Source organism: Octopus sinensis, linkage group LG2, assembly GCF_006345805.1.
Source record: "Octopus sinensis linkage group LG2, ASM634580v1, whole genome shotgun sequence".
NCBI classification, from domain to species: domain Eukaryota; kingdom Metazoa; phylum Mollusca; class Cephalopoda; order Octopoda; family Octopodidae; genus Octopus; species Octopus sinensis.
The window spans coordinates 40,317,112-40,334,114 of record NC_042998.1 but is presented as its reverse complement, the minus strand read 5'-3'; the positions used below and the strand labels follow the sequence as shown (position 1 = coordinate 40,334,114).

At 34.0% G+C, this 17,003-nt stretch overlaps 1 protein-coding gene across 1 annotated transcript in view; it reads left to right on the top strand.

Moving 5' to 3' along the window:
- Window positions 1-17,003, top strand: part of LOC115232561 (1-acyl-sn-glycerol-3-phosphate acyltransferase alpha) — a 76,722-nt gene that overhangs the window by 49,429 nt on the left and 10,290 nt on the right. Inside the window, exons 2-4 of the mRNA XM_029802514.2 lie at window positions 1,305-1,441; window positions 15,933-16,108; window positions 16,222-16,317. Of these exons, the coding sequence (XP_029658374.1) occupies window positions 1,305-1,441; window positions 15,933-16,108; window positions 16,222-16,317 (409 nt within the window). The remainder of the gene's footprint in view (window positions 1-1,304; window positions 1,442-15,932; window positions 16,109-16,221; window positions 16,318-17,003) is intronic.

The following is a 17,003-nucleotide window of genomic DNA, read 5'->3' as shown; positions in this document are numbered from 1 at the left end:
TTGTGTAATCGGCTTAACTAAGATTATGAACCGATGTAAGAAAAAGTTAATAATGAGAACTAAATTATTAAATGCCTGTAGTAAAATTGCTGCTAGACATAATTTAATTAATTAAAGGCTGTTGAATGTTTCCTCTCATGTAAAAATACTACAAAGTTAAGAATGAAAAAAATAGAATTCTTGTTAGATATAATTAATCCTTTTCTTTCAATAGATTAGTTGAAGTACATTGTGTTTGTTTCAATTAATTTGGAAAATAATGAAAGATGTCGTAAAAATAACTTTTTTAATTATTAAGCTGTGAAACATAAATTAACATGAAATTTTAAAGCAAGATTTCAGTCAGTTGATTTTAACCCTTTAGCTTTTAAAACATCCATATCCAGCCCAAATATTCTCCTTGTTTTATGTTCAAACCAGCCAGATCCAGCCTCTCATACCTACCCTACAATGTAATGATAAACAAACCTAAAAGTACCCTAAAAATAAACAATCACATTATTGAATTCTCAAAGCAATGAGATAATGCATGATTAATTCAAAACAATGAGAATAAATAAGCATTTCATTTAACAGAGTTGTTGACATCCTTTTGTCTCGAGAGACAATGGAGTTGCACATAAACTAATCCAGTCTGGTTTTTACATTTCATGTCCCCTCCGGTTTCCTCTCCAGTTTTGCGCAGGCCTGGGTTAGATGTAAGAAAATCCTGGGTAGCCCAATCGTCAGGATTCCTCTCTCGACCTTTGCTGACAAAGGAGTGCAGAGTATTACGTTTGGCACCAGCTTGGTTGCAGGAGCTGCCGGAAGAGTGTCGAGTCGAATGCTAAACCACCTACAGGGCTCCGTTCCGGATTTCTTTGAAGGTTGTCTTCTTTCCGTAACCCTGGATAGGGGCCCATACCAGGTACTGTCAGCCAGAGCCAGCTGTGCCTGGGACTCGTGTCAGGCAGGGTCATCACTCCCTGAAGTAGTGAAGAAAATCGCTACCTATTATCTAAAGTTTAACAGAATAACTTGAATGTTAAAGAGTTAAAACAAGGAGCTTGAGAAATTGCACAAAAATAAAATAAGCATTGAGTTTAATGAATTTTTTTAACAAAGAACATGAAATTCATCAAAATCTTCCTTTTTATTTCTATCTTTTGTAATTGTTCTTCTTATATTGTTTCAATTATATATACATATATATATATATATATATATATATATATATATATATATATATATATATATACACATACATACCTTTTCCCATTGTTTGGATTTTTATTATTATTAATTTTGCTTTCATTTCCTTGTAGGATTCTAAAATATACATTTTGGTGTGTGAAGTACATTTTGGGAATAGATGTTGAAACAAGAGGAAAGAAAAATCTCGAAGTGGTTAAAGGGCCTTATATAATTACATGCAACCACCAGAGTTCCCTTGATTTCATTGGTAAGTGACAGTCTTTTAAATACTATTTTGTATTTACATATTCCTTATCCATAACATCTTCTGAAAGCTCAATTAAGAAATATAAGGACAAAGTTTCATTCTCGAAAATTTATAATCTTTGATCATTTATATTAGAGTTGGTGAAATCCCCACCCACAAGTAAAATTTCTCATGCATTCAAATTTAAAACTACCCACTGACAAAGTTCTCTAAAGACCCATTAAAAAAATCAAAGTTTAAACCTTAAAACCAAAGCAATAATTTAAGTTCCTTTTAGCACCCAATAAAGCATCAACAATATTCTTTTAGTTGTTTCACTTGTCTTGTGATATTAATCATGAGTTGGAATTTGTACAAATTGAAGAAGTAATAGTCACAGCTTTATTGCAGCCAATTAACATTTAGCATTTGGTAATTCATTAAATCAGTACTGATGTGGATATAACTCTTCTAAAATGACTAATACACGTAAAAGTTGCTAGCAATACTGTTTTATTTAATGATAAATGGATAGTTTATTATTTTTACAAAGAAGTAAAATCTATATCATATTTGTAAAGTTTCAGTTACACTTTATAAAAAGTTCCGCCTTGAATCTTACTATTTGTCCAAACATAAAAAACCTAGAAAACAGAAAGAGATCCTAAGTTTAGACAAACTCATTTTTAGAAGGATCTTTATGCAAACAGCAGTTTATTTTTAAAAGACATATATCGGAAATACTTCTGCAAGTTATGAAATGTTTAAGCTAACTGCAAAGAGAGTGAAATTGTGCATTGAAGGAAAGTTTTTTTTCAAGTGTAAAGTTGCTACTGCATGAATTTTAACTCCAGAACAGGCAGATTGTTTGTGAATATCAGTTTATTATGGAGAACAGTTTCTGACTATGTAAATGACATAGCTAATATTGTTTAAGTAATCTTAAAACAAGCAGCATCAGAATGTGTGTTTTTATTCAATAGTTGTTGATAATACAACAGATAAAGTAAATGCAACTTGGTTAGCTATATTTGTATGTGGGATATTGACAAACTTTATGATACACCATTTCGCTTGTTATTAAATTGATGCATGGGAGTATCATCGGTGAAGATGTTTGAGGTCAAATCAGTAACAATTATTTTGATTTGCCCTACATAAAACTTAATAACTTTTAGTTACGGATGGTATACCATCTGTGGTAGGATTTAAAAATGGACTTGTATCTTCACTCAAGAAAGAATTTGAGTGCAACTGAATAGTGTCTTATTCACCAAAAACATTTACATGTACATTTTCTAAAGAATATACTATATAATGTAAGTGTAACAAAATATTAACTTCATAGTAATATAAGGGATTGAATAACAAAGAGTTTAAATAAAATCTGAAGGACCTCAAAGCAGAATATAACCTTTCACCTTTAAGCAAAGAGTGCTTGTTCAAGTACTTTTATGAACTGAGAAATGAAGGTCTTTATGGATGTCAAATGAATTAGATTTCCAAAATGGTTTGGTTTGATATTTCTGCTTGACCTTACAAGGCATTAAATAATCTCAAGGTAATGATTGGGTTCACAGTTAAGTTTGTAGAAAAACAGCAGAAAATTAAGTGTTGTTGACATCATTTATAAAGTGTGCATATCAGAAATGTAAATAATAAGGTTCATGAATCAGTAAATAATATAAATACATGTATTTCCATCAACTTAAAATAAAAGTGGTTGGTTTTCATAACAGATATGCCTTTAGCATACAATACAGAAGTTGTCCCAATTTTTCCAAACAGTCGAAGCTTTTATTCCATTTTTATCAAGAAAAGAATATTTAAGTGCAGACAACTTGACACTACAGACTCTTGTGATATTATTTGCAAATAACTGGAATTTGGTATTATGTACTATTACTTATATCACGGTGTCAGTAAAAAGTAGGTATTGGCACAAAAGATTAAGTGCAAATAGGCTTTAAAAAAATAAAGTTAGTGAGTGGCTAGCTCGCTTACCAACCACATGGTTCCGGGTTCAGTACCACTGCATGGCACCTTGGGCAAGTGTCGTCTACTATAACCTTGAGCCAACCAAAGCCTTGTGAGTGGATTTGATAGATGGAAACTGAAACAAGCCCATCATATATATATGTGTGTGTGTATATATATATATATATATATATATGTATGTGTCTGTGTCCCCCCAACATCGCTTGACAACCGATGCTGGTGTGCTTACGTCCCCGTAACTTAGCGGTTCGGCAAATCAGACCGATAGAATAAGTACCAGGCTTACAAAGAATAAGTCCTGGGGGCAGTTTTCTCGACTAAAGGCGGTGCTCCAGCATGGCCACAGTCACATGACTAAAACAAGTAAAAGAGTAAAGAGAGATATAGGCATGCAATATATAGAAACAATAGATGCTTGGTAAAAAGGTTCTTCTGGTATTATAACAGATTGTACAATTTGTATATTGCCAACTTTATTGCTTCCTCAACTGCAGCTGATCTTCTTGCCTCTGCAAACATTGTAGAATCCTCCTACCATTCACTTCTCAACCAAAATGTGACTTAGCAATACTTTTGCTGCCTGTTTCATCCCCCACCCCCACCCTCCCACACATACACAGGCACACAAATTTCCACCTAAATTATTTTTCCAATCAACCTGCTAGAAATAGTAACCAAATCTACTTCAAATCACACCCAACCATCAAAAAATGTTAATGTAGACACCCTTAAAAATACAGAACCAGAAAATACTTCTACCCTGATAAATTGACACTTTACAAAGCTGAAGAATGACTCTCATTGGAGCACTACTTATTTAGACTATATGAATTATCAGCTTCTCTTACCGGCACACTACAGTTTCTGATTCACAAACATAGTGTTTCTTCTTCTTTTTAATACTATTACAACTACAAAAACCTCTGATCTAACAATCCTCTTCATTATCATTTAACGTCTATTTTCCATGCTGGTATGGGTTGGATGGCTTGACAAGAACTGGTAAGGCCAGGGCTTGCACCAGGTTCCATAGTTTTGCCATGGTTTCTATGGCTGGATGCCCTTCCTAATGCCAACCACTCCAGGAGTGTAATGGATGCTTTTTAAATGGCACCAACACCAATGCTTTTTTTTACATGGCACCAGCATCCACACCAATGCTTTTTACATGGCATCTTGGCTTTACAATCTCAAGTCTGTTGTGATGGGCAGGTCTTCTCAAGTACAGCAATGTGCCACATATCTCAGTCCTCTGTCATCTCCTTTATAAGGTTCAGCATTTTGAGATTGGTCTTCAAAACTTTGCCCTATATCTTCCTGGGTCTTCCTCTTCCACAACTTTCCTCCACTTTACATGATCAGCACTTGACTTACCACCCATTTATCTGAGTAAGCATTCGCTTCTGAAATCCTAAACATTTCTTCCACTCATTCCACCCTAGGACTCTAACCTTTTAGAACTCCTTCTTTACCAACATTTTTCCCATTAACATGATCTTAGACATTCAAACTGAACACCAGCTTCTGCAATGGCCTTCAGCAGTCATAGATACTCCTCCTCTTTTTAATTAATGCTTAGGAAAAAAAAACTGGAGCAGTCTTTGGGTACTTAAGAATTTATTGGTAAAATGATATTTTAGTGATTATTTAGTAGAATAAAATAACCTATGCCAACATTGAGAAAATGAGCATTGAAAACAATATTAGTGACACTAGTGAAATTTTAGTGTGTGTATATGCGTGTGTATTCTAGTCCTCATGGTGCACATAGCTTTGGTGGATGTTTGTCAAATACACCAATCTTGTACCATTTCTTTTCTGTTCATCTCAATATTCTTCCTTCATTTTCCATCACACCAGTGCTACCATCTCATCTACAGATGTGACCAGCTATCTCCAACTCAAAAAATCTTTTTAATTTATCAATAAGTGTTACATTAACCATTTCTCTCACTTACTCATTGGTTACATTATCTTGCCTCCTGATTCTAATATCCTAAGTATGGCTTCTATTCTCTTGAAAAACGCCACCGCCGTGGTGATCTCATTCTCGCCCACAACATCATAAGCGGAAAGTGTAACCTCTCGAAAGAGCTGTTCTTCACTCCTGCTCCAGAGCGTCGGCTGCGGGGTCATTCCGAAAAGTTCTACCTGCGACGATTTCATCTCAATCGAAGGAGAGGAGCTTTCTCCGTCCGGGTTGCGGATCCGTGGAACAAGCTGCCAGACGAGATGGTGAAGATGCCGACGACCACTTTGTTCAAAGCCTCCCTTGACCTCAAGTGGCCTGAACTCTTTACATGAACACCACCCTGTACTTAACTCCATGTCCCCCTACATGGCCTTGCTATTTGCTTTTGAGCCAAATTAACTAACTAACTAACTAACTATTCAAAAGCTAGGAATTTAGCATGAAATGTGGTGGTACTGTGCTAAGTTTGGGGGGTCCATATATATAGTAAACTTATCAAGGTTGTATAAATTTTTACCTTGCTATGTGTCAAGAGACAGTTGAACTTTCATATAGATTACTTGTTCTGTTTTATTAATTTCTTTCTTAATTCTACTTAATTCTTTTCTCAAACCTTCTCTTAGGCACTCCCATCCAGCTTGTCTCTTTACCTCCCATTCTCTTTGTTGTGTTCACTTCCCCCACCCCAAATCTTCTTCCCTCTGGAATTCCTTCCCTGCTCATTGCTTTTTGACAGTTGTTGACTTATAAAAATTCAAGAAAAACATTAATAGCATCAACCTCACTGATCTGAGAGGTCTTACAAAGGCCATAGACACTGCCCCTTCATCCAGACTCAGCAAATAAAAGAAGAAAAAAAATTCTAAACTAAATAACTCTAACTGGTCAGTGGTTTTAATTATTTTTCCTTTTGTATTATAACTGTTTGGATTAACCTAATATATATTCATCACTTCTGTCTTAGAATATTTAATAACTGGGCCACTTTTACTTCCTTCTCTTAAACTATTCTTAAACTATTCGATATCACATTTCTTCTATTCTTGTAATTGTCATGAGAATGTCAGGATAACCTAGATTAACAAGTGTCTTATCCATCCATTGTATTTTGCAAACTCTTTCTTGAAAAAACTTTCTCCTCATGTAATTGTTTAACAGAAAATGTAGGGGAGGCAGTGCAGTATGCTGAATCTGAGATATGCCATCATCATCAACATTTAACATCTGACTTCTATGATGGCATGGAAGTTAGCACCATGGTTCAACAGCAGCTAATGAACCAGAGAACTGTGCAGAGCTCCTATGTCTGCTTTGCCATGCTTTTTAATGCTGGATGTCCTTAAAGACAACCACTTTACTGAGCGACTGAATCCTTTTTACATGTACTGGCACTAGTGAGGTCCCGAAGTAACTCACAAGACAAGAACTCCTCTCAACTGAATGTTGGTATGGTATGAACCCTTTAGCATTTAACCCAGCCATATCTGACCAAAATATTTTACCTGTTTTAAATTAAAACAAACCAGATCCAACTTCTCATACATACCCTACAATGTCATTCTAAGAGTATACTATCACAACTTTGCAATATTGAAGCTACAAGATAATGCCTGATTAATTCAAAATAATGTAAATAAATAAACAAAAGACAAAGAAATCTAAATCCTAAAGGGTTAAGGAAAGTGAAAGTGTGATACTGACAGGAGAAGAGGTGTTGCTGAAGGGGAGATACAGGTACATTCCTCATATTGGGCTTCTATACAGCTCCTGTCTATCTGATTTCACTTACAAAATATGGGTCAACTTGAGGCTGTAGAAAATTCCATTTGCCCACGATGTTACACAGCAGGATTGAAACTGGAGCCTCGTTATTGCAAAACAAACTTCTTAACAAGTATGTAAATTAGCACTATCCACCATGGTGCTAACTTAATTTTCAACTGCTTTATATAACAGCTGATATATTCAATTAATTGAGGAAAGAAGCCAGGTACATCTTCTTTGAGGAGCTATCAACAAATCATGAAACAGTCTGTCAGGAGATTCCCTCCATCTTTTTTTCTCACATCAATAGCATATATCCATATTTAACCAACTGACTGTGAGAGGTTTGTAATGTTTAAATTTATTGCAGTTTTTCAGATTAATAATCTATTGTGCACAAAATAGTGTGTATGTATGTCTGTTTAAGTGTAGTAGTTAGCACAACTACACAGCATGCAATATAACAACTTATTTATATATTCTATATTAAATATACATGCTACACCTTGAATACTGTGTGGACTGAGATCCCCATTGACAGGCCACTAATATGTCAATGTGGAGACGCATGGCTCAGTGGTTAGAGCATCGAGCTTACGATCATGAGGTTGTGAGTTCGATTCCTGAACCAGGCTGCGTGTTGTGTTCTTGAGCAAAACACCTTATTTCACATTGCTCCAGTTAACTCAGCTGTAGAAATGAGTAGCAACATCACTGGTGCCAAGCTGTATCGGCCCCTTTGCCTTTCCCTTGGATAACATCAGTGGTGTGGAGAAGGGAGGCTGGTATACATGGGCAACTCCTGGCCTTCCACAAACAACCTTGCCCAGACTTGTGCCTCGGATGGTAACTTTCTAGGTGTAATCCTATGGTCATTCATGACCAATGGGAGTCTCCTCAATATGTCATTGTAATTACTTTGAATTTTCAAACTTAGACAGTCAAAAGTTGTGATGTCCTTTTTGTTGTTGCGGTTAGCAGAGTTACATCATGTACAGTAGACATGAGGTTCAAATTGCACAGTTGCTCTCACAACTTTTATTTTCCCCATCTTCTGTATTATATATACATGCACACACAAACTCATACATTCATTCTACAATATTTAGCTAGGCATCTTACCTTTGTAGTTATTCTTGTTATATGTAATGCTGTTTATAGAACATGAAAAACCGTATGCAGCATTTATTATTTCAATTTAGTTTTAGTCAAACGTTTGCTTTTATGCAAACATTACATTTTTTTTTTCTTTTTTGTATCAAATCTCTTTTAAAAAAATTGCCAAATTTTAAATTGCTTCTGGTTTGACTAAAAAATCTACAAATACAAAATCTTTCTTTTTTCTTTTTTTCTCTCATTTTTCTTTTTTTTCCAAATCTGTTCCAGATGTATTTTGAATAATAAAAAATGAGGTGATTAAACAAAAGAATCTGTTTGAAAATTTGGATTCTATGATGGGTGGGGATATGTTTTATTAGTTAAAATGCCTTGATGAGTTTTGTAAACACTTATTTAAATGTAATTTTTGGGTTGTGTCTTGAATTTTACACATAAAATGAAATTCTGTACGCAGCATTATATTACCATTAAACTTCTATTTTTCTGTTTACTATGGGAAAAAAGAAAAGAAAAGAAAAATACATAAATTCGAGAAAATTAAGAACAGTAGCTCATATTATGCATGTGTTAACTTACTTGGGGAAATGGAGAAATCTACAAGTTGTAAATTCTATTGTGCATAAAACATATGATCACTGCCTTCTGATTATATACTCTGCCAAAATGTGATAAGATCTACGAAGTACAGAACTGAAAGTCACTACTTTGTTTCATTGATACAGATTTGGAAATAAAACTGTTCATACAGTTCTCTGACTGATAATCAATTATTCAATGACCTTTCATATCAATCTCTCTTTTATAACCTAACTTAGACTACACCTCAAAAATTTGGTTTCCTCTTCTGGGCTACATCATACTTTCAGCACTGAACAGTCACTGCTTACTTATTTGGAACAGTGCAGCCATGCATAAAAGCTGGCATGCATCCAAAATGATGTCATTTGCCTTATAGAGAAGACTTTACACTCCAGTATATTCAACTGCTTGCCTACTACATGGTGTGTCGTCTCTGTCACTTCTATTGCTGCTCATCTGAGCTTGCTAATTTCATATTACCCCCTCACAAAATCACACATTGCACCTCTTTCTCTTGTTAATCCTATTGTGCCTTACTAAGACTCCATACTAAACAGCTTAATCGATTCTTTCTCCTTAGAACTACAATTTTCTGAACATCCTTTCTACCTTCATCCAATGAGATATTTTGAATTACAAGCTGTGGAGCTTCTGTGTGTTATTACTCAGTTCACTCTCATTCATATTACATCCTTCCAATCTACAAAAGAACACTTTGTATAATGAAGTCCTTGTATAACATGCCTGGGTAAAAGACTGGATGGTCACAGCTAGAGTGTTTTGATCAATCAGGACTGATTTGGTGCCAAACAACAACTTTGTTACACATACATTCAAGTAAAATATCAATTGTGTTTACCACACTAATGTGAAAGGGCTTCTAGTTATTATGAGCAATAGGCCTTTTCTAACTGAAATGATAAAAGCTATCAATAAATAAAGGTTGTCAAGTTGAAATGTTTTTTGTGAAGATGTAAGTGAGATTAAAGAGATATTTGTTAAATGTTAGATCTTTCCTCTTAGTTTAGACTTGCACTTTAAGATATGTTTTTTTAGCTATAATAATATTTAACCATTCTAGAATAGACGTCTGTTTTTTAACTAAGAGTACATTAGGCTTCTTTTTTTTTTTTTGTTTAAACAAGTCGACTTCATCTTATCACTAATCATTTCTCTACTTACACTCGTAAGACATTCATTTAACTTGTGTATCAGGATGTTTATTCTTCTATTCTTTTTCTAATAAACTATAGGTAATTGGACAAGTCATTTAATGCCAGAAACGATATCGTCTTTTATTTAATGTGAATTATGTAACCTGAACAAACATTGATTCGTTGGTACTATATTTCACACAAGCTCATTTGGTTTTCATTTTGTCTTATGTAATTGAAAAATTTGAATAGATTCTTTTGACAAGTCTTATCAGAATCTGTTTTTGTCAATAAATAAATCAAATGTGTGAAGAGGAAAAAAAATGTATGCTCGGCTGGAATCTATTGGTAGCTTTCTTTCTGTTGTCTTGTATGTGTTGAAAATGTGTTGGGCTTGGCAAAGGGATAAGTCTAATATTTAGTTATTAACAAAGGAAAGGACTGAATTTCTTAGTAAACATTACTGATCCTTGTACTCTCCTCTACTTCATTATCAGATTCACATATTCCTTTTTTTTTTTTTTTCATGTAAAAAGAATAGATATCCTTTTCCTGTGGTCTGTATTTTATGATGTCTGAGAATTTCCCAAAACCTGCAGAAATGTATAATTTCATTTATGTGCCAGTTCTCTATCTAATACAGTCAACTAATGCACCAAATCTTTTTATATATCCAACATATAATATCCATTAATCTTAGTCTCTGTTTCATGTATGAACCGTAGATGAGAACTTTTACAGTCACTAATTATTTATTTTTGAAAGTTGTTTACTCTCTTTTTTCATTTCATTGTTTTTTTTTTATATTACCTTACCTGTTCTATTCTTCATATAGGTGTGATCTCCATTCCACTTAGCTGAGTTTCTACCACTTGATATACTTCTTACTGTCTGGCTGAAGTATAAGCTCTTTAACTATTCATGTTGTTATTGTTCTTGTGTTTACTATGGTGCACCATACCATAACATTTTTTTTTTATCTGCTACATATACTTCTTGTACTGGAACCATCTTAAGATTTTGTTAAGGTTAATTCCCCAAAAAAAAAAAACGTTCAAGATTTTATTTGGTCTCCTTTTAGCAGTTGGCAGGCATTGCCAGTAGTGTTGGAAATAGTCATCTGCCATCTATTGTGAGTGTTTCAGAACCAAAAATATACAGAATATACAAACGTTTTATAATATGTTTGCAAAATGGTTAATCTTCTCTGCTCCAAATTTTTCATCAGCCTTAAGGCTTTCTTACATCTAAGCAGAAGACAGGGGGAAATTATATAAGATGTACTAAAAACTTGTAAACCTATTGATTTACAAACCCCAAAGAAATGAAAATTAAAATTGAATACTGCTATGAACTGGTCTCAAAAGATCAAAATATTTATCAACCATGCTCATTTTCATTTAGAACAAATTTACTGCAATAGATAGTCAGTAAAGTCTGTAATATTTAATGAATTATTAAATTAGTATGAAGTTATATATACTGGGTTGATTTTATTGACCTTATTAGAATGAAAGACAACTTAATGTCAATGGGATTTATTCTCAGGAAATAAATTTCAAATTTCTTTTATAATATTCAATGAAACCTGTTTCAATACTTAACATGTGTCTCTGCTGTACATGGTGGTGATATTAGGTCAGGTCATCATCAATAACAGGTTTGTAATGCTTGTTAGTAAATGCAGAAAGAGTATGGTTTATATATCTATTAAGATCGTTTTCATCTTTTCAGGATTGATAAAATAAGTACCAGTTGAGCACTGGGGTTGATGTTGTCAACTAGATGCCTCATCCAAAATTTCAGGTCTTGTACCTATAGTAGAAAGTAGGAAGAATATTTATAGTGAAGATAGTTGTTCTTACCTTCCCAAAAGGTAGTTAGTGACTGGTCACAATTAAGAATAAGAATTGTGAATTACATTTTGCTTAGAACCTTATGTGTGCATGATGCATGCACACAGCTTGTTGGTTATAAAACCATTAGCACAATAAAGATATTTTTCATATGTGTGAATAGTATTTATTTGTAAAAAGGATAAAAGATGATAAAAATAGATATCATTTTCTGTCACATAAATGAAATTCATGATTCAGTCACAAAAAATTGAAAGCTGTATGACAAGTTTATCAAGACTTTAATGTCACATATCACAATAGTCACAAGAACAATAATAATAGTAATAATGATTTCAAATAGTTCTTTTTCAATAAATGTCACTATGAAGTTTGAAAATTGGATGTAATAAAAGAAAAATACAAAAGGGTATGTGTGCTGTATTATTTTAGGCTATACAAATAGTGATAGGGAGAGTTCATTGGAGGACAAAGATCAACGATGCTTCAATTTTTGGATATATATATATATTTGTGTGTCCCACTGCAACTTTAGCAAGTGCCTTTTACTGTAGCCCCAGGGGCCAGCTAAAGGTTTGTGACTGAATTTAATAGACGAAAACTGAACATGTGTGTGTGTGTCCTTGAGTTGACATCATGTGATACTTGTAAACAAGTGATGTTATTTGTTTCCAGTCTTCTGTGAAAAACATGTCTGGCCATGGAGAAATATCACCTTACTTGGAAATAGGTGAGAGCTGATGACAAAAAAGCTGTCCAGCTCTAGAAAATCTGTCTCAACAAGTCCTGTCTGATCTGTGCAAGTATGGAAAAACTGGATGATAAAACAATAATGTAATATATATGTGTGCGTGTGTGTGTGTGTGTGTGTGTGTGTGGTTGAAAAGTTAACTTGATACATCTTTATTGATAATATATCAAAGAAAAATAAACCAAATGTTACAAATATTTTCCTTGTAATTGTAAATCAATAGAAATTAAGTAGGCTAGAGTAAGTGTTGAATAAATGTCTGACACCATTATTTTGTACTTTAATAGTAATTGATTAGTAAATTCTTCAAATAGGCATTGAAAATAGAACTGCATATATTTTTTTTTAACAAAAGTAGGTCAAAAAGCTAATCAGATATTTTGTGTTCTCAAAGCCAAACTCAACTTATTGGAATGTTGATCAAATACAATTTTGTTTTTTCAGTACGCCCACTTTTTTACATTTATATTGAACAAAGGCATTGTTACCTTTGTGTCACCTTATCATATTACAAATAATTTCTTCTAGAATGTTGTGTTTCTTTTAGTTTAAGTAATGCACTTGATAATCATTTATCTGAAATTACCAAATCTGAAACCCTACAAACTTTTGAAATTTTTGTAAGGAGTGAGAGAAGTAATGGAAAATGAAAGCACTTGGAAAGAGTTTAAAAAAAAGTATATATAGGTGCAAGAGTGGCTGTGTGGTAAGAAGTTTGCCTCCAAACTACATGGTTCCTGGTTCAGTCCCATTGTGTGGCACCTTGGGCAAGTGTTTTCTTCTATAGCCTCAGGTTGACTAAAGCCTTGTGAGTGGATTTGGTAAACAGAAACTGAAAGAAGCCCATTGTGTGTGTGTGTCTTTGTGTCTGTGTTTGTCTCCCAACCATTGCTTTACAACTGATGTTGGTGTGCTTACGTCCCTGTCACTTAGCGGTTCAGCTTAAGAGACCAATAAAGTACTAAGCTTACAAAGGATAAAGTTCTAGGGGTTCAATTTGTTCGACTAAAAAACCCTTTAAGGTGATGCGCCAGCATGGCCACAGTCAAAAAGTGACTGAAACAAGTAAAGGAATAAAAGAATATTAGCTAAAACTGAAAGTTCAAAAGAGAAAATTGACGTGTAGCTTTTTTTTTAACATGGTTGGCTACATGAAATGAAAGTGTAAAATACCTCATGATATTTAGTTACATCCTTTTGTTCCAAATTCAAATTCTTCAGTGCTTGGCTTTACGTTTCATCTCCCCAATGTTGATGCACAAATATATATTGGGGATTGAGTTAATTGACTGTAACCTGCCTCAAAATTTCTGATTGTGTGCCAATGTTAGAAATCATTATTGATATGCTTTGTATTATTATATAAATATTTTGTTGTGTCTGGGGAGAGTCATACTGCCTTAATATCTAACACACTTACCAGTTCAATTTCCACTCATTATTTATTATTTTTTCCTTTCCAAAATTTTCATTGTTTTTTGCCACCTTGTCAATGGACATTGACTATTAAGGCAGTATGACTCCCCAGACACAACAAAATTTGTTTCAACACATGAATTCACATAAAGAATCTTGCAAACCAGATACAAAAATGAATTATATAAATATTGTTATTCTTCATAACACTAACATGTAGAATAGATGAAAATAGAAATACCCTGTGGAATTGTAATTGGTTTATAAATGCTTGCTTTCTGACATAAAATTATAAATGCTTGCTTTCTAACATAAATATACCTTACTTTTTGCATATATACTGCTGTTAGGTTTGATGTGAAATGTCTTTGATTTGCACAAATTGAATTTGAAGGTACCAAATTATTGATTTTTTTTTTTACTTTGTTGAAGCAAATAAGGAAGTGTTATGTGGAAATGAATATTTTATTTATTTTAATTTTTATATTGATTTTTTTTATTTTACCTTTTGATTCGAAAATAAATCGATATTAAAGTGTGTTAGGGACATGGTGATGATAAAATCAGCAAAGTCCTTCAGTTCATCATTTATCGTTATCTTCATTCTTTCAAGATTTTATCACTTCAATTAGGTTACTAGAACAGAAACAAGTAATAGATTTAAGTGATTTGATTACATATATCTGCATATCTCTTCTAGCTTGTTCTACTTATTTCAATTTAGATTAGTATTATCAACATCTATTAATGTTCATACATAACTTCAAAACAGAGGCTGGATATGAGGGATAACATTTTGAAACTTGAGATTTTTGGATTAAATAAATGGAAAATTACTGTTTGAAAAACGTTCTTGTCAACAAAATACTCTTATAAAGCATAACCCTTTAGCATTTAAACAGGCCATATCCGGCCAAAATATTCTACCTGTTTTAGGTTCAAACCAGCCAGGTATGGCATCTCACACCAAACCAAATATATCCTAAAAATAAATAGTTACCTCGTCAAAATCTCCAAGTTTCAAGGTAGTGCATGATTAATTCAAAAGAATGTGTATAAATAAGCAATACATTTGAAAGGGTAATCTGAATGCTGTGGAGGCGCATGGCTTAGTGGTTAGGGTGTCAGCATCATGATTGTAAGATTGTGGTTTCGATTCCTGGACTGGGCAACATGTTGTGTTCTTGAGCAAAACGCTTCATTTCACGTTGCTTCAGTCCATTCAGCTGGCAAAAATGAGTAACGCTGCAATGGACTGGCGTCCCATCCAGCTGGGGAACACATACACCATTGAAACCGGGAAATCGGGTCTATGAGCCTGGCTAGGCTTTAAAAGGGTGCATTTATTTTTATTATTTTAATTGTTTTCTTTTTTAAGATTTCCAAGTACGTTAACACCAACATCAAAAGGAAAGTCAAATGGAAATTGTAGTTAAGATACCCATGCCGGTGACACGTTAAAAGCACTGTCTGAATGTGGCAGATGCCAGTGCTGCCTGACTGGCATCCATGTCAGTGACACGTAAAGGCACCAACCGATCATGGCCGTTAGCCAGCCTCCTGTGGCCCCTGTACTGGTGACACGTAAAAAGCACCCACTATACTCACGGAGTGGTTGGCATTAGGAAGGGCATCCAGCTGTAGAAACACTGCCAGATCAGACTGGAGCCTGGTGCAGCCTCCTGGCTTCCCAGACCCCGGTCAAACCGTCCAACCCATGCTAGCATGGAAAACGGACGTTAAACGATGATGATGATGAAACCACATATTTCAATAAAGGCTACAATGAATTTACCTATTTTACAAAAGTTACACAATGATTGTCACGTTTTCATCTATCAAATTATAGTTTAAATAGCAATAACTCTGTCAGATTTTAATTATTTATTTTATTTTATTCTAGGTATGATGGAAATATGGCCAGATTACTGCACTAGTTTAGCCAAAAAAGAACTCTTGTATACTGGTGTATTTGGTGTAGCTGCCTGGCTTTGTGGCACAATCTTTATTGATCGATTAAATCATGAAAAAGCACTTAAAACGCTGGTGGATACAGCAGAAATTATTACAAAAAAACAGGTACATTATTTTATTTCTAAGACTTTTTTTTTTTTTTTTTTCTATTTGCTGTCAATTTTGGTATTGTTGAATTTTATATTTGACTTTTATATTTGTTCATCTTTTTTTCTCAGATTCGCTTATTCACATTCCCAGAGGGTACTCGAAATCGTGATGGACGCATGTTACCATTCAAAAAGGGTGTTTTCCATTTGGCAGTTCAGTCCCAGGTATGCTGATGTAATTTGCCCTTTTGATAATTTAAACTGGCCATATCTGGCCCAGATATTCTACCTGTTTTATGTTCAAACTGTCTCACTCTGGCCTCTTACAATATCACTCTAAAAATATACAATCACGTCATTGAAATCTCAGAGCTACAATATGATTAATTCAAAACTATGTGAATTAATAACTATTAAATTTGACAGAGTAATCTAAATGCTAAAGGGTGAATGTCTCATCTTCCTTTATCTAGTAGTGATTGAATCAGCTTTATAATTAAACATGTAAACTATGATAACTAAAATGAATACAATCTGCATAAATTAGAACTCACTCTCACACATGCATCAATACCTCAGTAGTTAATTTTTTTCTCCAAGTTTTCTCTTTTCCTGTAGTTGTATATGTGTGTATAACCACCATCTTCTCTCATTTTCCATCTGGGATAGTCATGTCTCTCCTCTACAGCAAGACACCTGTTCCTATCCTCTATCATACACTTGCCTCTCAACACCTGGCATAAGACACTTCCCTTAATACGACTTCCTCTCAATCATGGGGTCTTGTCTTGTGAGCTGCTTCATGACCTCACTTGTGCCAGTGACAGGAAAAAGCACCCAGTACAATTTGTACATTGGTTGGCATTAGGAAGGGCATCCAGCTGTAGAAATAGATCAGATTGGAGCATGGT